Source organism: Passer domesticus, chromosome Z (assembly GCF_036417665.1).
Source record: "Passer domesticus isolate bPasDom1 chromosome Z, bPasDom1.hap1, whole genome shotgun sequence".
NCBI lineage: Eukaryota > Metazoa > Chordata > Aves > Passeriformes > Passeridae > Passer > Passer domesticus.
The window spans coordinates 25,229,063-25,252,966 of record NC_087512.1 but is presented as its reverse complement, the minus strand read 5'-3'; the positions used below and the strand labels follow the sequence as shown (position 1 = coordinate 25,252,966).

At 41.5% G+C, this 23,904-nt stretch overlaps 2 protein-coding genes across 19 annotated transcripts in view; one reads left to right on the top strand and one right to left on the bottom strand.

Annotated features, from left to right (window-relative positions):
- Positions 1–1,702: 1,702 nt before the first annotated feature.
- Positions 1,703–10,439, top strand: F2R (coagulation factor II thrombin receptor). Its single transcript, XM_064404645.1, has 2 exons — positions 1,703–2,110; positions 8,931–10,439. The coding sequence occupies exons 1-2, from the start codon at positions 2,050–2,052 to the stop codon at positions 10,127–10,129; spliced, it is 1,260 nt and encodes a 419-aa protein (XP_064260715.1). The 5' UTR covers positions 1,703–2,049; the 3' UTR covers positions 10,130–10,439.
- LOC135290727 (uncharacterized) overlaps positions 2,605–23,904 on the bottom strand; it is a 35,829-nt gene continuing 14,529 nt past the window's right edge. For 3 of the 18 annotated variants that reach the window (XM_064404667.1, XM_064404659.1, XM_064404665.1), the window contains exons 3-5: positions 23,741–23,897; positions 11,664–11,836; positions 9,078–9,214 (exon numbers count right to left, since the gene is read on the bottom strand). In XM_064404667.1, the coding sequence (XP_064260737.1) occupies positions 23,830–23,897 (68 nt within the window). In that variant the 3' untranslated portion in view covers positions 9,078–9,214; positions 11,664–11,836; positions 23,741–23,829. Of the gene's footprint in view, positions 2,826–4,617; positions 4,743–6,630; positions 7,745–8,923; positions 9,215–11,078; positions 11,178–11,663; positions 11,837–15,946; positions 16,067–23,740; positions 23,898–23,904 lie in introns of those variants that run through there. The other 15 variants (XM_064404674.1, XM_064404664.1, XM_064404675.1 and 12 more) reach the window with 12 other exon arrangements.

The window sequence follows — 23,904 nt, the reverse complement described above, 5'->3', positions numbered from 1 at the left end:
CCTAGATGACTGATTTCCCTGCTTCAGGTATGTTTCTGTGCTCATCTTTCAGCTGTAACTACCCACCTCTGGCACACACCAGGGCAATCTGTGTACAAGAACCACAAACAGTAATGATGTAGCAGTCTCACTAGATAGGTACAGCCTTTTTTTGTAAACTTGGTGTGTTTAACAGGAATGAAGTTTTGTTCTGTAACATACCTCTACTAAAAACCCCCAAAATTCTGAAAAAGGTGCAAGAAGTAGAATTCAAAACTAAAGCTTTATAAGTCATGAGCTCTTCACTTCTGTTACGATAGGTTATTTTGATGATTCAGAAAACTACAGGATACAAAACTTAAATCTGGTTTCCATATGCAGACATAAAATTTAACAAGCATGGGTTTTATTCACTTGCTGTATTTATAATAACCAGGTTACAAAGATGAAAGGGCATAGCCCTATGACTATTTCTAATGTCTGTGACTAAAATACTTCCTGGAGGTTCAATCTGAATTTCTCTTTGTATGTTACACCATCACTGTAATCTAATTTATTTCTCAAGCATTGGCCCACTGGTTAAGGCTTCTTGAAATATAAGAAAAATCCTGGCAATATATGCTTCTTTGAGAACCTAAGTAATTTTTACAGTTACCTGTTTTAGTTCAGTTCTATATTGGGTTTAGAAAATTAGAAGAGCAACCTTTGTGAATGTTTACAGAACCGTGAGACCACAGAAATGACCAAGATTAGCTTTACTTTCTCTTCCCAGATGAAATAATTACCTCCGATTAAGGTATTTTCTAAACAAATTAATAGTTCAATTAAGTATAAGGCATTTTTTTCTACGTTTCCTACAACATGTAGCATGACAGAGCTGTAGGAAGACTGGCCAATTGTAAAACTTATATTTATATCTTGCTCTATACAGTTAGCTTCAACCCTGCTGTAACTAGTGGTAGCACTGAGGAGCACCATAGAGACACAACTTACTGTAAACCAATACTTATGATTAGGGAAATTTGTTTTCCATGGTTTTTTTTCTCCATTAAAAACAAAGGTCGGTGCTTCTGCAGTAATAAAGGCACTTCAAACATAGAAGCAACTTCAAATCAGCCTTTCCCTCCTTCCCATTTTTGTCCGTACTGCTGTAAACTGAAGGATATTCACTTGAGGCATGGATGGCACACCCTAGCAAGCCAGTGTCCACTTTAAGTCTTACAGGCTTAATAAACACAAAGTTTATTAACACAGGCTTAATAACCCACAAAATTAAACATCAGTGGGTGGTTTTGAAGCAAAGCTTCTAAATAATAGCTGCAAAATTACCAAAATATTTTCCTACAACCCTCATTAGGTTTTGCTTCAACCACCTCTCGATTCATGAGCGTCTCCAAAGGAGTGCAGAGGTTTTACGAAGTTTGTCCACTGGACTGGGGAGTGGCACCACTTTCTCGGGGATTTTAGAACAGCAGACAGGGCTGCAGAGCCGGGCAGTCAATCACTTTTGGGTTGCCCTGTGTTTGTGGAGCAGTTTACTGAACACAAGCAATACAAACAAGCTTGGACGTCATCTCCTTTGTACGAAGCAGATCAACTGTAAGGGGCTTTTCTGAACCAGCGTGATCTTTCAGCTGTGAGTAATGCAGGCATTTCATCTGGCCTTGGAACTCCTCCCGTGAGGCATTCGGACTGCAAATTTGGCAAACTTATTTTAGAATAATTCCTCGAACATAACCCTGGGTTCCGGCGCTGCCGACCTCTCCCCCCGCCCGAGCCCGCCACCGCTTCCCGAGTCCCAGCTGGGCGCGGGGGCCGCAGCCGGGCTCGGCGTCCCGTGGGGCCGCTCCCGGGCGCCTTCTCCTCCCCTTCCTTCCCTCTCTCCCCTCCCCTCGCCTCCCCGTGCCGCCGAGCCCCGGCGCGCAGCCCCCTCCCCGCGGCAGGAGGGAGGCCCGCTGCGGCTCTTCGCCTGCCCCGGGCGGCGTCCGCCAGCCCCGCGCCGCCCGCACGCACGGACGGACGGACGGACGGACGGACGGAGTGCCGGAGTGCGGGAAGGATCGCGCGGCCATGCGGCCCCGGGCGCTGCTGTGCGCCCTGGCGCTGCTCTGCTGCCCGCCGCCCCGGCCAGGTGGGTCCGCGGGGAGGCGGGGGCCGGGCACGGGGCCTGGCCGGCGCGTTCCCACAGAGAGCGCCGTGTGCCCGCACGCAGCGCGGGGCTCCCCCTTGGGAGCTTCAGTGCGAGTTCGGGCCGAGTTTTCTTCGGCTCTTTGTGCTCGTGGCAGCGGCGAGGAGAGGCTGTTCTTGGTGGTGAGGGATGGCGGGGTTGACGCCGTAGCTTAGGAGCGGGGCAGGCAGTAGCAGGTGGTGGTGGAACGGACCAGATCGGCGAGACTTGCTGCTGGATTCTCTTAACCTTTAATTAACGGCGTGCCGGCTGAATTTCTATGCGGCGCAGGCTTGGGAAGATCTGCCAGCACAAAACAGTTCAGAATATGCACCCCAAGTAGATAGATGACTTCCATGGCTATTTCACGGTTATTCACTAATAGCAGCAGCAGTGCCCTAACTGGTGAGCCCATGGATCCGTCCCGCTCAGAGCTTGTTAGACGATGGAGATGCTGAGGTGAGGAAGGTGAGAGCAGACATGCGTGCTTGCAACCTCACACCTTATGGCAGAGGTACAGCAGTACAAAAGATTGAGCATTTAGAGATTGGCACGGGCTTTTTTGATATTACTATTTTGCTTGATCCAGTTTAAGATTTCTTTCCATCAGCTAGTGATGATAGTGCTACTGTAGAAATAACTTAGTCCCGCGAGGTGGCCTGCAGTAAAGCCTCAGGTCCTACATACATAAAAGGGCTAATTAGATGAGCAGCTAAGAAGCAATTTTAGATTATAACATAGTTTGACTACTGAGCTAAACTGAAAGGGGATAGACCTAGTGTTTGTAACTATGCTGGGAGGGAAGCATCGAGAGAGGGCAAATAATTTTTGCTAGGCATCTTTTTAGCACAAGGACAAGTGGGAAGGAAGCTGTTGAAATCATGTTCATACAGGATGTATAAAGAAAATATCTTTTTAAGAAAAGGGGGTGCTGGTGTAAAAAATAAACTGTACATGTTAATGCTAAAAAAAATTTCACTGTTGGTGATATTCTTCCAGTTACTTCATGCACAATAGAACTAACAAAACCCGATCATCTGAATATGTCTTCTGCTCTTCTTGTGCTCATTCCCATTGTGATAATATAATCTCCCTGCTGTCCTAGATAACCTGTTTTTACCACAATGTACTTCGTTCCTGTTGCCCGTGCACTCTTGTATCCTGAGATCTGCTCTGGCCTTGACCTGCAGCTTCGCTCCTGCTTTTCCCCCATCCTTCACTGCACAGTTACCACATTACTGACCCGCGCTGTTTCTTTGGGCAGGTGAAAAAGCACTAGTTTGACACTTGCTTGGTCTTAAGTGCCTACAAATTATCGCCAGTGCTGTTGAGGTGCCGCCTAAGGTCTGAACTTGCCTGGACTTCCCTGCCTTGGGACCCGGCTGGCAAGATAGATTATATTGGTTGAAGGCAGCATATGTGGTTAAGGAGATGAGAAAGTAGAGCAAAACAGAGCTGACACCCATATGCAAGAAAACAATAGTTCAAGAAAATGTGTTCAGATTGCTACTACATCAGTTGTGTAATCTGATAATGAATTCTGTATAAATGGAGATGTGAACTCATAAACAATTCCGTTTTATTTTTATAAAAGCAAATAACTGTCATCACTCCTATAAGATTGTGTCTTGTTTTTATTAATGTATCTGGCATGCACTTCACAGTCTGCCTTCACATGCCTAATTTATGGGCTACTAAGTAATTTAGATTCTAGATGCTTATCACTTGGGATTATACAAAGGGGAGATAAAAGAAACTTATTTGTTACAAGTTTGTATGCAACTGTCACCAGTAATGCCCATAAATCAGTATTATTTGTTGTCCACCAGCCCACAGAGAATATACTTAATTGGCTTGTGTAAGAGCCTGTTCTCTAGTCTCTCACATCACAAGATGTGAAGAGATTGGGTTGTGAAGTCTGCTGGTCTATAACATCCTGTCCATACTCATGGGCCTACAGAAATATTTTTAAAGTTTCTTCTGGAGCTTAAGATGGGTCAGAGCTGTTGTATTTCCTTTCACAGAGTGGGATGCAGAGTAGTCTCTTGCGTATGAAAATAGACAAGAAAAGAAATTACGAAGTATCTCTGTATTTAAAAAAAAATGTCAGGGTAAGCAGCGTATGTGTATCCTGATTGTGAGATGAACAGTATGTAATAATTGATAAAAAATAGCACATTGTGGATTGTTAAAATTAAGCAATCACAAACTCGATGAGCTTTTTACATAATTCCTCTGTGTCCTTGTTGGAGAACTGATGAAAAAACCACAGGGACTAAAAGAAGACTTTGGGCAACCTGAGCGTCGTACTGATTCTGTGTATTTTTTGCCTTGTGAAGTACTTACTGGAGCCAAAGAAAAGACTCTGCTTATCATTCAGTGTCCTGAGTACACACACCACAAGGATAAAAGCTCAGTGCTTTATCCTGCTGTTTATTTGTTCATAGTTTACTAATCTTGTTCTTTCATACCCGTTTAAATTTTATAGGTATTTTGAAAGAGTGGTTATTCTCATCGCTGATGTGACAGAGTTCTGTTTGTTATAAAAATAGAAGTCAACCAAGCTTGACTTCTTCCAAAAGGACTGGATGACAGCCTAGAAAAATAAGATGACCTTCTGAACATTTGTAATCATTATACTAACTTTACTTCTGTTTTCCTGATAGATTATTTGAATTATTAAAAAATAATTAAGCTGTAGTGAAATATGTTTTAGACATATGATATCTATAGCTTGAAAACAGCTAGAAAGAATCATTTCACAGATTCTGGTGTAGTTCTAACAATCAGTAATTTCAAAACATTTTCTGTAGAGCTACTGTATATTGGCAGTCTTGTACTAACCAGTTTAAAGGTAATGCCTCTTTCCCCCAAACTGGCCTTTTTGTTTGCTATAAAGGTTCATTACAATCTTTTGAAATAATATGACATTATTTCATCCTGTTCCCTTCTGTGAATAAATCTCTCTCTTCAGCTTTTTGATATACACACTGACACAAAAGGAATACAAAACCTCATGACAGTATCTATTTCAGAAAGTGTGGAGTGCATATTGTTTTTTCTAGAATTACAAACACTGTGTCATACATGCAGCTTAGTAATGGATAAGAACTGATACATGGCTGTCAAGCTTTCAAATTAAATTTAGTTTAATCAAGAAAGTTTAAGTCACCATTCTTTATATTATCAAGTGGCACCAAAATAGCAAGTGCGATGCCTCATTACATTTTTCCACAAAACTGGCTTGCAAGTAGTACCTCATATCATCTAAGTTCAAGATGGGGACATGGATTGAGAACAGCTGTCAGTATGGAGGTGATGTTGACAGAATGGAGGTGATGTTGACAGAATGAAGGTTGAGTTCAACTCTGAACTTAGAAAGCCTTTGCTTATACAAAGAACACATAGTTTTCACCGAATTATTCCAGATAATTTTAACTAAACTTATTTGTGATTTTTTTTTTGTTCTAATTTATTGTAATAGGATTCTACTTTTAGAAAATTTCTGTAATGGAGTAAAAGTGACTCTAAATCCCTTCATCTAATAAACTTGTAAAGAAGATGTTCCCAAGAATTCAGGATATAAATAAAATTATTAGCAATTTTCAGTTAATGATAAGCAATAGCTAAGACAATAGCTGGTAGCAACTGAAAGGTACTTGTCCCAGTCATAGCATTTTTCTTCTTGCAGCATATTTTTACACTGTTTTTAGTTAGGAGTTAGTAATGAGAAGTGGGTCGTAACCCAGAGCATCCACACTAAGAGACTTAACCTCATCATTAAGGGTGAGTAACTGTGCCTGGGTTGGTTTGCTAGTTTGTCGCAGTGTCCACCAAGTGGCCACTTGGTGCCCTCCTGCTAGCCCCGACACTGTGACTGCAGGGGACACTCTTCTGTGCTCAGGGTTGTCAGCCCTTTCCTCAGAGACACAAGGCCAAAGATGCTGAAGGAAGGGAGTACACAATCCAGAGGGTATTTAGTACAAAGTTTTACAAAAAGCTTGTAACCTCAGGGGATACAACCCCAGAAAGCCCCTGAGACAGTAGGAGCAGCACCTTTTATTGAGGGGTGGAAACAGGGAGGAGTTCAGCCATCCGAGGAGATAAAGGGGTGTGAAACAAGGAGTACAAACAGAACAACGCATCAGAGAGCTTAGGAGGAGGGACCCCTGGCCCTTGACCAATCACTCTTAGCCCCTTGTGGAAGATTCCAGAGAGGGGCAGGGAGAGCCGAGTGACAAGACAGGGTGCCAGGGAGGCGATATGAGGATTGGCAGGGAAGTTTCTAGAGAACTGGGGGGTGTGGGGATAAGATTGACATTTGGTGAAGAGGAGGCAACTTAGGGTGAAACCATAAACAGTGGAGAACAGGAACAAACCAAGTAACACAACACTAGTTCTCAAAAGTGTGAAGCTGCAGCACAGCTCAGGCCCTTCAAAGCTGAAAGATACTGGGATGAGAGAGGTGCTGGTGCCTCAGTTACCATGTCATGCAGTGTTGGCAACACAGTTCCTAACTCCAGGCTTTACTTTCTCTCTCTCTCTCTCTTCAAGTCTGTTTATATCTTGTGTTCCCATGAACATGCATTCCTCACATGGAACCGTGTCACCTTTGTTTGGTTCTACACACTGTTCTACAGTGCTGGAGAAAGCAAGATGGCCATGTCAACCTTTGGGGAACTAAAATTATCATTGTCTTCTCTTTCAATAGTTTTCTGGTTTGAAAAGAAATACTCATATAATTAAAAGTCTTAATAAAACTTGTGTGTACTTGAGTTACAGTAGATACAGTTGACAAATTTTTCCTCACTTTTATTGATGTGTTTACCATGGAGAAAAGCTTCCGGGTGTAAGAAATTTGGGGGGGTGGGTGTTCATTCAAGTATAGTTATAATACTCCCAAAAGGAATGAAGGCCAGTAGTGTAATTTGCGACATACTTCTATTGCAATGATCATTAAATATAGAAGATCTCCTAACTCTTTGATGTCAGCCACAGGCTGCAGGTGTGGTACAAAAGGACTTGTGCTGCAGCTTAGCTGCAAAGCTAGGAGCTGACTTTTTGAGCTATCCAACTGCTTGGACTAAATTTATAAAGTGTTAAAGATCAAGGCTCTGTAGTTCTGCCTGTTGTTCACGTTCTTGTTAAAAAGACAGAATAGACCCTTGTATGAATGTGTTTAGTGCCCTTCTGTGCAATCACCAAATCTCACGTACTTCTGTCATTTCTGCTTCCAACTACATCATTCCTACTACAGTCTCTGTAACAAGCTCCCAGCATCTTTTTTTCTGACTGGCAGAGGTTGCAATCTAGTCACTTTGCATATGAAAACTATTCTCTCCAACACTTCCCTTTTGTTTCTCTGCCCCTAGAATGCTGCTGTGACACAGCATGGTACATAAAGCACAGCCACTCTAAATAAAATCACCAAACTGCCTTACCAGTCCTCTGATCTCCCCCCACATTAAAGTCTGAATTTCACAAAATCCATGCTGGGTAGGGCCTTTCCATCACTGCCTGTGCACAAAAGGAGGTAACTGGCTGGTTAAAGCTGGAGCCACTTTTCTCTTTGCTATCTGCTTCCTTCAGATGTTCTGGCTAAAAAAAAAGGTTTCAATTACTATAAAATAAATAATTCCTTCTAACAAGCAGCATCTTACACAGGTGAATCATTACCAGGTACTTTCAGCTCATGGCTCTGAGCTAAGACACCCTCATTTTTGTTTTAGTGATCTCGGATCCAACAGAGGATCAATAGCACAGCCAAACAGGTGACTGGTTACTTGAGTAGTTGTAACTTTCTCACCTCTGTCTACTAACAGTACACCTGAATTATTCTATGCCAAAGCAGACTAAGCCAAAACTGAAAATTACAGTCTTATAAAATATTTCTCCATACAAACAACTTTGCTGAAAAAATGCCTCAGTAGCTCTTTTTTTAGTTTTTTTTTTTCTTTTTTATATAAATAACCCCCTGCCACATAGTTACTGCTTTATCACACTGATTTCCTGGCTTATTACATTCAAAAAGCATAGATAGCCTGTCCTGACCTAGCTACAAAAGCATGCTGCAGAAACCTTGCTGTAGAGGGAGCTGTAGGTTTCAGAAGTGCCCTGGGGGTATGGCAGATACATGCTGTCCTGCACACTGTGGGTTAGGATAAGTAGAACTCGGGAAGTGTTTCAGCACAATCTGTGGCTGCCCATCTGTTACAAGCAAAAAGTTGATCCACATCTACCTTGAAAGCTGCTCTGCCATCTCTTTTGATGGGAGCCTTTGAATTGAGTAAGATGTCTCCAGAGCACACAGAAATATTCCAAAACCATGATGCTTTCATTGCACCTTTACTTTTTGTGATTTTGGTGATGAGTACTTCTTGTGGGAATTTTGTATAAGTACTTATGCCAGCATCTCATTTATTAGAAAATGTGTGAAGGATCTGGCCAAGACAGTTCAAGGCTGGAAGATTCCCTGTTGTGTTTGTGTGAAAGTTGCCCATGGAGAGCATAGATTAGATTGGATCCTTAAGCATAGCTAGAATCACTACTAATAAAAGCTTTCAAGCTAAGAGATGGGAGACAAAGGACATGTTACCTAAATTTGTAGCAGAAGGAGCTAAAATAAAATGGCTGACCTGTGGGCAACCTGTGCTTTGAATCAGAAATTAAACTTATTATTTTGTTTACCTAATGTAATCTTACCTTTCATTATTGAAAGATGTTTTCACTTCCCCATACCATCTAAATATTGATTTATTAATCTTAATACTTTCTTACTTTTCAGGCTTTCCAAATAACAGCAGCATACCAAACATCAGAAGTTTTCCCATCCGTTCTTCATTCAGTCAGGATGATCTTATTCCTGTTGACGGTGATACTGAAAATGACTTGGAAGTTGGATCAGGAGTCACCAATCAGACTGTATTATTCGCACATGTACAACAAATGATATCAGTTCAAACAGCAAGATACCTCACTAGTCCGTGGCTGACTCGTTTTGTTCCTGCAGTTTACACCCTAGTGCTTGTGCTGAGTCTCCCTCTGAACATTGCAGCGATACTCGTGTTTCTGAAAAAGATGAAAATCGAAAAGCCAGCTGTAATATACATGTTGAATTTGGCCCTTGCAGATGTTCTCTTTGTAAGTGTGCTTCCATTTAAGATTGTTTATCACTTTTCTGGAAATGACTGGATTTTTGGGTCTCAGATGTGCCGTTTCATCACTGCTGCCTTCTACTGCAACATGTACTGCTCAATAATGCTTATGACAAGCATAAGCTTCGATCGCTTCCTAGCAGTGGTATACCCCATGCAGTCCCTGGGGTGGCGTACGCTTACTCGTGCCTCACTGGTTTGTTTCATCATATGGCTTGTAGCAATAACCGGGGTTATCCCTTTTCTCCTACGAGAGCAAACAACGGAAATACCCAGGCTAAATATAACTACATGCCACGATGTGCTGGAAGAATCCGATCTTCAAGGCTATTACCTCCACTTCTTCTCTGTCTTCTCTTCTGTGTTTTTCATAGTGCCATTTATAATTTCTACTGTCTGTTATGTGTGTATCATTCGCTGTCTTAGTTCTTCCACCATTGTTGCAAAGCAAAATAAGAAGACACGTGCCTTGCTCTTGTGTGTGGCTGTTTTTTCTGTTTTCGTTATTTGCTTTGGACCAACAAATGTTCTCCTCTTAATTCATTATATCCTTTTTTCATATGACAGCAGCTTAGAGTATCTCTACTTTGCCTACCTACTCTGTGTTTCTATCAGCAGCATTAGCTGCTGCATTGACCCCTTTATTTACTACTATGCTTCTTCTCAGTATCGGAGACAATTTTTCAGTCTCTTCAGTTGTAAAAAGACTTCTGATCCTAACAGTAGTAACAGCAGTGGCCAGCTGATGTCTACCACTAGTTCTAGAAGGGCAACATTGACTACTAATGTGAATAACAGTGTCTACAGGAAGTTACTAGCAATGCATTGAGATAATATGTCTTCAAATTGTTTAATTTTTACACAGTTACAGACAAAAAGAAGACTGTTATATCCAAGAAATGCAAAACCTTAAACCAAGTTGTTGTATGATACATAGCTTTATGGATCCAATGTAGTAATACACAATTCAAATTAAAACTCGGTATGTGTGTGTGCATAGATATATATAGATATATATAGAGAGAGACATATATATAAAAATATGTATAGTATATGTAAATACATTAATGTAGAGGGGAAAAATTATTTCTTAATAATAGTTGTTGAGTGTTTTTCAAATAAACTGTTTTTCAGATAAATCCTTTGCATTGTTCAGTTTATTGTAGGAATTCCAGTTTAGTATTTTGAATATATTTATTCAAAATATATATAATTTATTCAACCTGATATATCTGTCAGGTTGAATAAATTATATATAGAATCACTCTATCCATCCAGTTATTCCTGAAAAAAGTGAAAATACCTTTCCAGGATTTTTTTTTCCTCCTATATGTCATTATTTCTAGAATTATCTATTAACTTACTTTCTTAGCATTATTTTAAATCTCTGGCCACTGAAATTGCTCATTTTATGTTTTTACATATTCCACTTCAAAACAGACTATATGGTTTTCAGAATATGAGGAACCAAAACCCAGCTATTGCTTGGTGCAGTGTGTGACATGGGAGATAATTTCCAGCAGCTGGAGCTAGCTTGTTTTTGGTTTTGCTACCATTAGTGTATGCTAGGCATTTTGGTTAGGAATGTGGTATTTTTGAGATTTAATTTCACAAAAATTTGTGAGATTTTGTTTCACAATAAGTAAATGGCTCTCCAAAAAATACATTGGAAAAGCTCTATTCATCATCTTGTTATGCAGTTTTCAAATGTGCTTTCTTGCACATGGTTAGTCATCAAACATATATTTAGGACTTGGAAAGGAAAATATCCTTTATACCTGCTAGCATGGATGTTTTACACCGTGTCCATATCTACTGAACTGGCTGTGGTATTTAGCTAACTGATAGCTAACTTCATTCTGTGGACCAGTCTTTTGCTACAAAGAACAGTAAAGCAAAAATAACAGAAATTCAGTTTTAGAAACAAGCATGTAGGTAACAGGACTGTACATGAAAATGGAAATCCAGTTAAGTAGGAATTTGTTTATATGATTTGCCACAGAAATCTGCCAAGAAGTACAGCAGTGGAAAAAAGCTGTTTTCAGCACAAGTGATATGAGACTTAATCTTTCTGCAAACAGTGTGACAGTGAGAGACTTTCTAACCTTGATCTCTTGTTAGTTTGTGTTCTTTAACGGATTTAAGCATAGATTTTTTGTTCTCAAGGTTTTGCCATTTTTAAGTACATGAATGAGAATGATATGTCTATGTAGTTTGCAAACCTAAGACCCCACAAATGGACATATTCAAGTTACAGTCTCGTTTTGTTTAATATCACATTAGGGATGGTCTTGTTTTTTGGCAAAATCCAAATCCATCTTCAAACCATGGACATCTGCTCTTTGCTGGCTGAAAAGGATTACCTGTGTGATTCCTGAAGTTACAGCCTGCGGGACTGCTTTTTAGCCTATGATCAGAGGAAGACTGAAGACAATCAGAGGAATGGAGCACCTCTCCTGTCAGGATAGGCTAAGAAAGCTGGGGTTGTTCAGCCTGGACAGGACTCTGGGGTGACCTTACTTCAGCCTTTCAATACCTGAAGGAAGTTGATAAGAAAGAGAGGGAGACTTATCAGGACCTTCAGGGAGAGGATATGGCGTAATGGCTTCAAACTGAAGGAGGCTAGATTTAAATTAGATTTAGAAAGAAATTTACTAATAGGTTTGTGAGGAACTGAAATGAGTTGCCCAGAGAAGTTCTGGATGCTCCGTCCTTGGAAGTGTTCAAGCCAAGGTTGGATGGGGCTCTGAGCAACCTGTTCTAGGGGAAGGAATATCTGCACACAGCAGGGGCTTGGAACTGGATGATCTGTAAGGTCCTTTCCAATCTAAGCTATTCTATGAATTGATGATTCTATGAACTGGTGAGCATGGCCACGCAACAAAGCCAAATGTGGTAGCTTTTTGAAGAAACTGAACCAGGAAGGTACTGCAGTTTAGACTGACATGCTTAAATTAACAGGAAAAGCTAACCATATCTTCATGCTTACTGCACCTTGCACTGCTAGCTGGGAAAGAAATTGAAAGAGCTTGTTTCAGGGGGAAGAGGAAGGAGTAAACATCTGACCAGGAGAAGTGAAAGCATTGATGTATATGCTGTTTTACCCATACCTTCTGCTCTTGAGTCCTTCCTCCATTTTTCTTCCATAATGTTGGATGTAAGGTGCTTAATTTTCTATATGAAGCAAGCTATAGAACCAGCTTGTGCTATATAACATTTGGAGACTAGGATGTGTCAGGCACTAAACATGCATAAGGAAGCTTGCTAATCTTCCAGTTATCCCAGCTGCATGTTGCAGTAATATTAGTGGAGGAAGATTTGTAATCAACATGGTCTCTGTTGGTAGGATGCTTCATATACAGCCATCACTGGTGTAACTAATTTCACATGGGAGGATTTGCTTAATTTAGCAAGGCAAGGATTTTGCAGGGATTGGTATGTTCTCACTAGAAGCATTGTATCAGGTAATGCTGAGCATCCACCTGCCTTACAGCCTGCCACCTGCATGCAGCCTGAGTGAAGACAAAATATGGTCTGCTGGCTCTTAAGTTCTTCGTCCCTATTTAGGTGAACCCCAGCCAGAAATGCGAGCATGGCACGAAGTTTGTTAACAGTCTTTTGCAACAGGCAAACTGTATCAGGTCATTGGAACTCTCCCCACTTTAGACAGGATCCAGAAGTACAAAAAGAAAGAAAGTACAGCAAGAAAGTCCAAGCCTGCCAGTAGATCATCAATTATGGCTTTGCACTGGAGGTCTCCAAGAGCTGGGGTATGAATGAGAAGGGTCTAACATGCTTGGTGCAATATTTAAATAAATTCCTGAATAAGGCCTTTCTTACATTTTCATCTTTTTTGATCTGATCACAGTTTAACCTCACAAGATGCTGAGCAAATTTTAAAAAAAAGAACCTCTAACATTAAGGACCCAAAACATGCTTTTTTATTATATTTTGCAAGTGGTGTAAAAATGGTTTAGTCATTGCTAATACAGCTGCAGAGGATGAACAAATAACATGCTATAATCCAAATCAACACTAGAGAGCATTAAAATAACTAGATATGCCTGTTGTAATTTGACTTGTTGGGGAGGAGACCACTAGAAACCAGATCTGAGTATCATGCTGAACTGTAAAATACTGATTAGCCCTCTCAACTACTATATGTATTGAAAAGGTGAAAAATACTGGAATTTTGTTGGAAAGGTAAGTAGCTTTATTTTGTAAAACTTGTAAAAAGGTTCAGCAGAGTTTTGGGAAATAATTTTTCTTATCTTTGTGCTTCCAGCCTTACAGTAGTGGTGCCTGTAGCCTCTAAACAAGCTTCTCTCCTCAAAAGCATTTAAAAAATATCACTAAATGCATTGCACACAATGTAATTCCATCAAGGTCAGAGTTGATAACATCAACCTACAATAAAAATCTGTCTTGCTGTTCCCTCACTAAAATAAAAATTAATGACATTGGGTCAAATTCTTCTTCATTCCTTAGTAGACCTGGGAAAGTCACTGTCCTTGCCTTTGGATCATTTTGGTTTTGTGTTAGGAACGTGGTGTCCTCACTATTTTTTGTGCCACACTGTTACATATTAGAGCCATCAATTCTTGGGAAGCTCTTATGTATGTATTCTCATCCTCAGGGATGGGGCAGCATGTGCCCAGGGCAGCAGTGAAGGTGGTGCCACAGCGCCTGGGCACAGGGCTCCCAGTTCATGCTCCCATGGGGATCACACCCCATTGTCACTGGCTTCTCATGTCTCTCCCTTTGACTTCTGTACAGATGTACAGGCTTCTTTTACACATGCTTTCCTCAGAAGGGATAGAAATAGAAAATAATTGAATATAGTTTTAGAGCCAGATTACCTCTAAAAATTTTATCACTTTTAGCTCCTTATAATGCTCTTTTTTTTCCCCCCCTTTAGATATGTGTTTCAATAATACAAACTGGAAAGAGGTGGAGAGAGCATTCACCATCAGTAGTAGAGGGAGCAGGCCATGTTCCTAAGACCAAACCTTTCAAACCTCTATTTCAGCCAGGCACCCAGGTCCATCCACTCAATTTATACTCCAGAGGGTGGGGAGGCCTTAGACCCTTTGTATCTGCTAGAAGGTTATATGGTGGACACAAACCAGTGGTAACACTGATGGGAAATTATGGTGCTGAACACTTCCTTTCTCATAGAATGGCGCTTAATTGAAAACAGGCATCCAGCTCTGGAAGTGTGCATTTTGTTACTGTCACCTCCTACTATGTCCTGTTTACCGAAACCTCCCTACACACTGAGTGCTTCTTGTCAAAGACAATATCCCACACAGTTCCCATCAGCATTTACACAGCAAGATGTCTTGGAGATCTACTTTCAAAGCACACAGAGTTTACTGTCACCTAGTTAGTCATTACTCAACAACTTAACTCAGAGATTCAAGTATTTATTTTCTGACATAGTCACTCCTTTGATTTTCCTCTCCTCTTTTCTCTTTTAAAAGAAACAATCCTTACTGCCTATTCAGTCTTCTATTGCTCATCAATATTGTTGCAAATAGAAGAATCATAGAATATTCTGAGTTGGGAGAGATCTGCAAAGATCATGAAGTCAATCCTTAAGTGAATGGTCAAAAAAGGGATCCAACCCATGATCCTTGTATTATTAACACCATGCTCTAACCAAGAGATTTCTTCCTGCCTGCAGCAAACCTGTGGATTTGTAAAGCGATACCATTCACATCTAACATGTTTTGTAGGAGCTACAGAAAGCAAAATTAAGCTCCAAAATTGGATCTTTTAGCATAACTGGAGAAGCTGTATAACCTGAATGTGGATAAACCTTTACACCTTGCCTAAAGTATGTGTACTGAGAACTCAGACCCAGATGGGGAGGAACAAAGAGAAGGAGGGAGAAAATGTTGCTAGCCAAACTTCTATATTGTTTTATCTGCCTGTTCAAGTGTTAATATTTCTTCCTCTTTCTGAATAACTCCAAGGATATTTTTTTTGAATGCTTTTCCTACAGGTGACTGTTGTGGTTTGACATTGGCCAAATGCCAGGCATCCACAAAAGCCATTTGCTCACTCTTTCTTGCTACAGAAAGTTGGACAGAGGATAGGGGGGAAAAATTAATCAAGGGCTTATGAGTCAATATAAGAACTGGGAAAAAACACTGTAAGGGCAAAACAGGTTCAAATTTAAAGGCATAACGTAAATTTATTTTTAACAGCATCAGAGGAGGATAATGGGAAGTAAAATAAGTCTTTAAAACACCTTTTTACCCCAGCCTCTCCCTCTTTCCCACCAATAGCTCAGGGAGACAGGGCATGGGGGCTTTTGGTTAGTTCATCACCCATGATCTTCTACTATTGACTTAGGGAGAGAAGCCTTTTCTCTGCTGTGCCCTGTGGTCCCTCCCACAGGCAAACAATCTTCCCAAAACTGCTGGGGAAACATGGCGTGGGTCAATCTTCCACATGGGGTAGTCCTCTAAGGATAGGCTGCTCTAGTTTGGAAGCAGAGGCCCTCTCTCTCCCACTGGATCACAACTTTCTCCAGCCTGCTGCCACATGAGTACTTCTCTCATGAACTGCAAGTGGATCTCTGCATCCCCCATGGATCCCCATGGGCTGCAGGGGCACAGCTGCTTCACCCTGGTCTCACCTCAGCCTGCAGAGGATTCTCGGGTCTGGCACTTGAAGCACCTCCTCCCCCTCCTTCTCCGCTGACCTTGGCGCCTTCATGTTGTTCTCCATCACATCCTCCCGTCCTTCTCTTCTCTGACTAGAAGAAAAACTGCTGCCTGTAGGTACTACTGCCAACAAGTTCTACCAATTCAAGATTCCTTCAGGATCCCGCAGCGCCAAGAAGTTGATCTCATCTAGGTTCCACATCGGGCAATCATTCACCATGCTTCTGCTGCTGGCCAGGTGGCCCCACCACTGCAGCAGGCCGTGGTGGCCACCACAGCGCTGGTGCTATTTAACGCCTCTCTCCATGTGGAGCACTGGGAAGGAGAAGCGACCACCCCTGCCCTTCTGCCCGCAGCGCATCGCCACGCGCTGTGCCAGGATTGCCTTGGCAGCACTGCCTCGCCATCCCTGAGAAAGACTGCGGTTGTGCTGTTTTGATTTTGTTCTTAAATATGTCATCACAGAGGTGTTACCAGCCTCTCTCATTGGGCCAGCAGAATGTCCATCTCCAGAGCCATCAGGGACTGGCTGTGTCAGACACGGTGGAACCTTCTAGCAGCTTTTCACAAAAACCACTTCTGTAGCCCTCCCCGCTACCGAAAAACAGGTCGTGCCAAATTACTAAACACAACATGCAACAGTCACATAAGGAGTAAACCTGTATATTAGCGCCACTTTTAGCATTTCTTTCAGTTTATTTCAGTATATATTTTTATTATATTCACTTTTTTGGTCTCCTTTTCCTGACTCCAAGAAACATATCCAATCCTACCCAGCAAAGAATATAATATATCTACTTACTTACCACAGCTTTAATGATCAAGGAAATGAAAAATATGCTGAAGATTTTTCCTTTTGTCATTCAAAAACAAGCCAGGAGGTGTAAGAATATAATATGGTTCTCCTGTCACTGAAAACTATATTTACATAAGATCTGAAATACAGCATAGATATCTTACTTTGCTTTATTTTTTTTTTTATTTTTACTTGCATGTTTTCTGTAGTAAAGTTTTTGTAAGGAGAGACTTACTGCATTTCCCTCACTAGATGAAACATAAACTTTAATTTGCTAAACTGTATAGACTTTTTCATTAAATGGTTCCTAATCCTTTTATATCAGAGCCCTTAACCCTTTTTACTACAACAGAGATACCGAATATTATTACTAAAAATACTTTCAAAATTACATTTCAAATCTTAAAACTGCTTAAGAGACAGGCTTGTCTGAAAGTATATAATCTGTAGTTCACCCACTTATACATTGTGGTAGGAAAAAAAGACAGTGCTTTTTGTTCTTTAAACCATTCTGGGTACCTTTCAGGTCTGTATTTTATTATCTTATTTTATGAACTGGTATTATTAGTGCACTGACATGATCTGTGAAAGCAGTGGAAATATTTTCTAACTTGAAAATCAGTCATTAAGAGCAACTGCTATTTTGAGCAAAGTATTTTATCTTTGCTTCATCACAGTATGTCTTGTTTGTACTCCACTGAAACAAAGTGTTTTAGTTTTTAACTTCCTCACCCCCCTTTCCAGACCAGAACATAAAAACCAAACTGAGCAAAGAACAGCCACTCAAGAAAAAGCCACTTCTCCATTCAGGGCTATTTTTTTACATTGGGGGTAAACTAAGGACTGTAAAAGCATTGCCCACATGATGAGGGTTAGAGTTCTCTTATGAATATATGGGAAACTCTACAAATACATTGATGGAATCTTCTTTTCAACTTTTGCATGCTTTGTGAGGTGCTCAAGAGAGAGAAGTACCTGTAGTGGCTGGATAGCGAAATCTTAGTGAGATTTTAGATTTTCTTGAATTTTCCTGATTTCCAAAATGATCAAGGAAAGGCAAATCCACTCAGCAGAGCAAGTAGACAATTTGCAACTACATTGAGTGCTTCATGTACCCAGCCCAGCATCACGTCCTCAAGCTAAAACTGGAGAGAAGCAGCCCCCAGGTCTCCGGGGACAGCTGGGTGGCAGCAGGTGCCTCTGTGGCTTGGATGTCCTGGCCCTCATGGCCCTTTGTTCCCCAACCTGCCAACTCTTGTGAGCACAGCTGCACACCCAAACTGAGGAGGAGGAGAGGCAGGAAGGATGAATCAACATCCACCTACCTCCATCTGGCACCCTCTGCTGCAGTCTGGGCTCACATGCAGCAGCATACAAGCTCTAGGATGTGTAGCAAGCAAGGCTCTGCCTCCTGTTTCTCTGGAGCTCAGGAGCTTGCCTAGCCTCTGGCCCCAAGCACAGGAACAGCTGTGCCTGAGAGTGCTAATTCCAGACAAAGCCTGGGATTCCTCTAGCGTATGCAGGGCAGGAATTTTTGCTGCACTCATTAATAGGCATATACTAGTCTTGCTTGTGCCACAAACCAGGCACAGCTTCTAAGATTTAGTTGCCTCTGGTGAAAGAAACAAGACAGCTTAATGAATCAGCAAACAGGCTAATCCCACCTAAAATTTTGGCTATTGAGTGACCTTGAATAGGCTAATTCAGGAGTTTCTGTTGACTAAGGAATAACCCCTCTTGGCCTCTCTTTTCTTTGGTGCTAAAGAAAAGCAACTAGCTGCCTCTAGCTTTCTTTCATTTCTTCCTCCTGCATGAGCAATATACAAACTTACTGTGCTCCTAGCAGGGGAGGAGTAGAAAGAAGGCCCTGTGTGAGGAGAATGGGACCGTGGAGATAGAGATGTCATTACCCTTGGGTTAAAGAACTGGAACAGTCTCTCTGCTGGCCAGGGGCCTGCAGGCATGTGAGGTTTTAGAGCAACTATATCAAACACTGCTAATACACAAGGTACAGCCACTGTGGAGTGTATGCACGATGGGAACCAACCCTGACAGCCCCCTGCCCCACATGACATACGTATGTATTAGTCATTTATCAGAGTTTTATTTCAATTTATTGCTGTCACTGCAACAACAGGATTGTCAAGCAGGCATTTCCTGTTTTTCCTTTCTCACATGGAGAAGCAGATGTTTTCTGAGCCATAAAACCAGTCAATCACTGCTCATAATGACACTGATAACAACATCCAGCCCACAGCCTAAATCCAGGGCTTCTCTAGCAAACCAGTCCGCAGCAATGAGACTACATGCGACAAAAGCATGACATTTTCAAAGACAATCTTTCAGTGTAGTTCAACGGGAATAAATTCTACATAGAAAAACATTTGGAGCTCATTTTATAAACAAAGCTGAAATACCATGAGTGACTGCTTGCAGGTTGTGGTAGCTCCTTAAACTCATTGAAAAAATGTTTTGGGACAAATAGATAGCATTGCTGTCCTTTCTGTAAGAGGTTGCTTGGAGAGTTTTTAACTCTTCCTTGTTGCATTGGACAAGAACCTATTATAATTGTAACATATTTTGAATGAAGCATAGTAAGGGCAGTTTCATTTGTCATGGCCAGTACAGATTGCTATCACAGCCCTGGTTTTATAACCAACTTTCAGCATATAGTACATTTACTGCTTATTCAAAAATTCTATTGAGTGTTGCAAGCAGTTCACTGTGATGGTGAAGAAAGACAATCAGATCTTCATGTGTGTCCTTCCCTACCACACCACTTTTCCTCTAGTAGTCAATATGGTTTGTCATAATATAAAACACTAGGTAGGTATTGCAGGAAGAACAGTCTGGATGTACTCCAGAGATAGGGGAACTGAGATGTTTTCAACTGAATTTGGTGCAGCCTGCATAAGGGTAAAGTGTTGATGGAGGTTAGGTCAACTGGGCAAACTTTTCTCCTGATGCTGCAGGCAGCTTCATGGTAGACCCATTCCCTGGCAGGGATGCCTGTAAGGAGCACTCACTTTTGGAGGGTGAGTAAAAAGCCATACCACACAGACATAAAATCCTAAAGTAGCAACATAGGTGCTTTGTTGCTTTGTAACTGTGAGTTCTGTAAGGCCAAAGACTCTAAACCTAAACATTTCTAGTCAAACCTGCTTATATTATAGCACTTTGGAGATCAACGGTTGACCAGTCAGACTAAGTCGACTCAGCTGCACCTAGAATTCCCTGAGAAATTTAGAAAGCAATTGGGGTCTCACTGAAGTTTGTGATGCAACAGGAGGGACATGACCTGATTATACTATAATTTATTGCAGTAGATGGCAGAGTGGTTATTGACTTTATACTTCCCTGGCAATATTATTGCATCAGCAATAAATCTAATCATAATCATCCATCATAATGTAATCGCTGTGCTCTCCTTCTCATATGTAGCTAAGAGCTTTCTCTCAACAACTCTTTCATAGGTACAAATTATGCAGCTGGATGTTTACTGTAGCAGTTCTGTTCATCGCACTACAAATTTTAATTACACAAAGAATGAAAATATTAGATGGAGAGTAGCAGGACTCTCTCTCTGCTAAAAGCTTCATTTGTTGTGTAGTCAGAGTTCTATCCAGAAAAGTTTTTTAGCTTTCATTCCTGGAGTCACTGCCAACATATTTTGCAGGTGTCTTGGTTTTGGTGTCATGGGCTCATGTGTAGGGTGTAGCAGCCAGTTCTATCAAGTATAACTGTTTCTTTAATTAAAGGCAAGTTATTGCATTGTGCAATTTCAGTGAGATTCAGCACAATGAATTGCCAAAGCCGTCAGCAACGCTCACTTCATAATAGCTAGTGTAAAATTCAGTGCCAGGTACACATGACTTCATAACCATACAAACACTAAGCCATTTTACAGATTACTTCCTTCCACATGTTATTCTTGCTGTGCATTTTGTCACTGTGTAATGACTCCATTAATAAGCAGGGCTGGGAAAAGCTGACAGTATAGAAACACTCTCTACCAGTTCATTTAAAAAATTATCTTTTCATCTAAATTGAGGATATGGCAATCTTTAATAATCATGAGGTTTTCACCCTTTCATTAGCTTTCACTATGCATTCAAGGGATTTTCCATTCTTTTCCCCTTCTTTTCAGTCTAGGGCAGGAGTGAAGAGCCTTTCATCTACTGAAGGTCTGCTTTTAACCGTATGTGAAAGTGCAGCTTTTTCAGGTTACTCAGTCAGTATCACTAACTAAATCTCCTCCTATTTAAATGCACAGATCTTGCACTGCCTCTCCCCAAGTCAGAGCTCAGCTTAATATATCAATTGTGCATGATGGAAATTACCCATTTTCACCTACTGGAACCTTACACTCATTATGACCAAAACAGTAAGATAATAAAGATAATAAACCATTCTGACGAGGAACAGTAAATACAAAATATTGTTCTTTTAAATCTGAGTATTTACAAATACATCTAAAATAACTGCCAATCCCAGAATCATTTAAATGAGAAATTACCCTAAGATCATTGTGTCCAGCTGTTAACCTGACATTGCCAAGTTCACCATTAAACCATGTCCCAAAGTGCCACATCCACATGTGAACACTTCCAGGGATGATGATTCCACAACTTCCCTGCGCAGCCCATCCTAATGTTTGACAACCCTTTTCTTGAATAACCATTTCCAAATGTCTAATCTCTCCTTATGCAACTCGAGGCCATTGCTTCTGGTCCTGTCACTTGTTACTTGGAAGAACAGACTGACCATGCTGCATTGTCAGTTATTTGCAGACACCGATAGTATCTCTCCTCCAGACTACACACTCCCCACTCCCTCTGCTGCTCCTCACAGGGCTTGTGCTCCAGACCCTTCACCAGCTCCATTGCCCTTCTCTAGACTCATTCCAGCACTTCAATATACTTCCTTTTGTGAGGGTTCCAAAAATGAAAAAACAGGATTTCAGGTGTGGCCTCACCAGTGCTGAGTACAGGGGACAATCCCTGCCCTGCTCCTGCTGGCCACACCATGGCTGATCCAGGCCAGGATGCCATTGGCCTTCTTGGCCACCTGGGCACACCCTGGCTCATGTTCAGCCGCTGTCAGCAGCACCCCCAGCTCCTTTCCAGCCACTCTGCCCCAGCCTGTGGCACTGCCTGGGGCTGCTGTGACCCAAGGACAGGACCCAGCACTGGGCCTTGCTGAACCTCACACTACTGGCCTCAGCCCATGATCCAGCCTGTCCAGATCCCTCTGCAGAGCCTTCCTGCCCTCCAGCAGATCAGCACTCCCACCCAGCTTGGTGTCATCTCTGAACTTACTGATGAACTTACCCTCATCCAGATCACCAGTGGAGGAACTAAACAGGACTTGCCCCAATGCTGAGCCCTGGGGAATAGCACTGGTGACTGGCCACCAGCTGAATGTAATTCCATTCGCTGCCACTCTCTGGTCTTCACTATCCAGCCAATTTTTTACCCAGAAAACATTGCACAGGTGCAAGCCCTGAAATGGCCAAAGGCTTTAAAAAATATATGCAGAAAAAATACAGAGCCTTTCATTTGTCCACTAAGTGTGTCACCTTGTCATAGAAGGAGATCAGGTTGGTCAAGTAGGACGTGCCTTTTACAAATCCATGCTGGATGGGTGATGCAGGATGACCCGCTCTATTACCTTCCCTGGCACCAAGGTCTGACCAGCCACTTCTGTGGATCCTCCTTCCACCCCTTCTTTGCCAGCCCCCAGCCAACTACCTCCCCAGTTAGCCAGGACTGCTGACACATGATGGAAAGGAGCTTGGTGAGCACTTCCAGCCGCTTCCTCACTACCCTTGGGTAGATCCCATCTGGTCCCATAGACTTGTGTATAAGTGGTATAGCAAGTTACTGACTATTTCCACTTGGACTATGAGAGCTTCATTCTGCTCTTTCATTTTGCTTCATTCTGAAGAACAGAAGGGCACTTAAGTACGTCAGCCTTTTTTTCTTCCTTTGTCACTGTTTGGCCCCACACCCGACAAAGGATGGAGATTCTCCTTAGACCACCTTTTGGAGTCAATGTATTTATAAAAACATTTTGTATTGTATTTTATGGCAGTACTTTGACTGTTACAGTTTTCTCCTTGCATATTCTCAGGGAATCTTTATGGTCCTCTTCAGTTTCCTGCTCCTCATCCAAGTTTTTGTTTGTTTGTTTGTTTTGGGGTTTTTTTTTTTTTTGTTTTTTTTTTTTTTTCCCTGAGTTCACCAAAACTGGTCTTTTTTTCCAGCAGCCCATCTTTCTGCTCATATCGTGCTGTATTTGACTGCTGAAAATCATAGGATGATGCAGATAGTATCCTTGGGCACAGGCTCATTAGATGAACTGAGACATCAGTCCTTTCTTTTAGCACTGTCCAGTGGGGAGGGGATTCTCTATTCTGTGGAAGGCCAGATATGGCATAGTATTATCTGACTCATTTTACTGTAAGACTTACACGTGGGTGGGGAACAGAAAACACAAAAGAAAAAGGCACAGGCAGCGATGTATATCCTTGTTGCTCTCCATGCACAGTGAGCTTCTGTGTCAAGAGCTCAGTGTTGACATCAGCACACACTGGCATCACTCCAGGCTACCTGCTCATTTCACCACTGCAGGATGGGTTTTTCCTTAAAAGTTAGTGAGTTCAATGTATATTTTGATAGCACTTAGAAAAAGCAAGCACAAACAGTGCACCTACTGAGTAAGCCACTATGCAATCCTTGCCCTGAAGAGCTGGTAATTACTATCCAAGAGGCTTTATTATGAGGATTATAATTACTGTATTTTTTTAAAGTTTAAATGCTGAACTTAGTTACACTGAGAATTCAGCTTTTGTGTAATTTTTTTTTAAAAGTCATTTCCCAGAAGAACTAAAAATCCTTTAAAAATGCAACTTGCATACATTCTAATAGCTCAAATTTCAGACAATAAATGAATGAAAAACTATACTTACTATTTGCAAAATAGTATCAACCTGGGTGGTGACTGTCAACAGCTTCTTTTTAACTCAACTATAGACATGCTGTTACCACTGTCTAGTTTTCAACAGATCTGTGTTTTTTTCCAGCTTCCTGGTAAGTGGTAGTGTTTTGGGAATGAAATAGAGAGGTCTAAAGA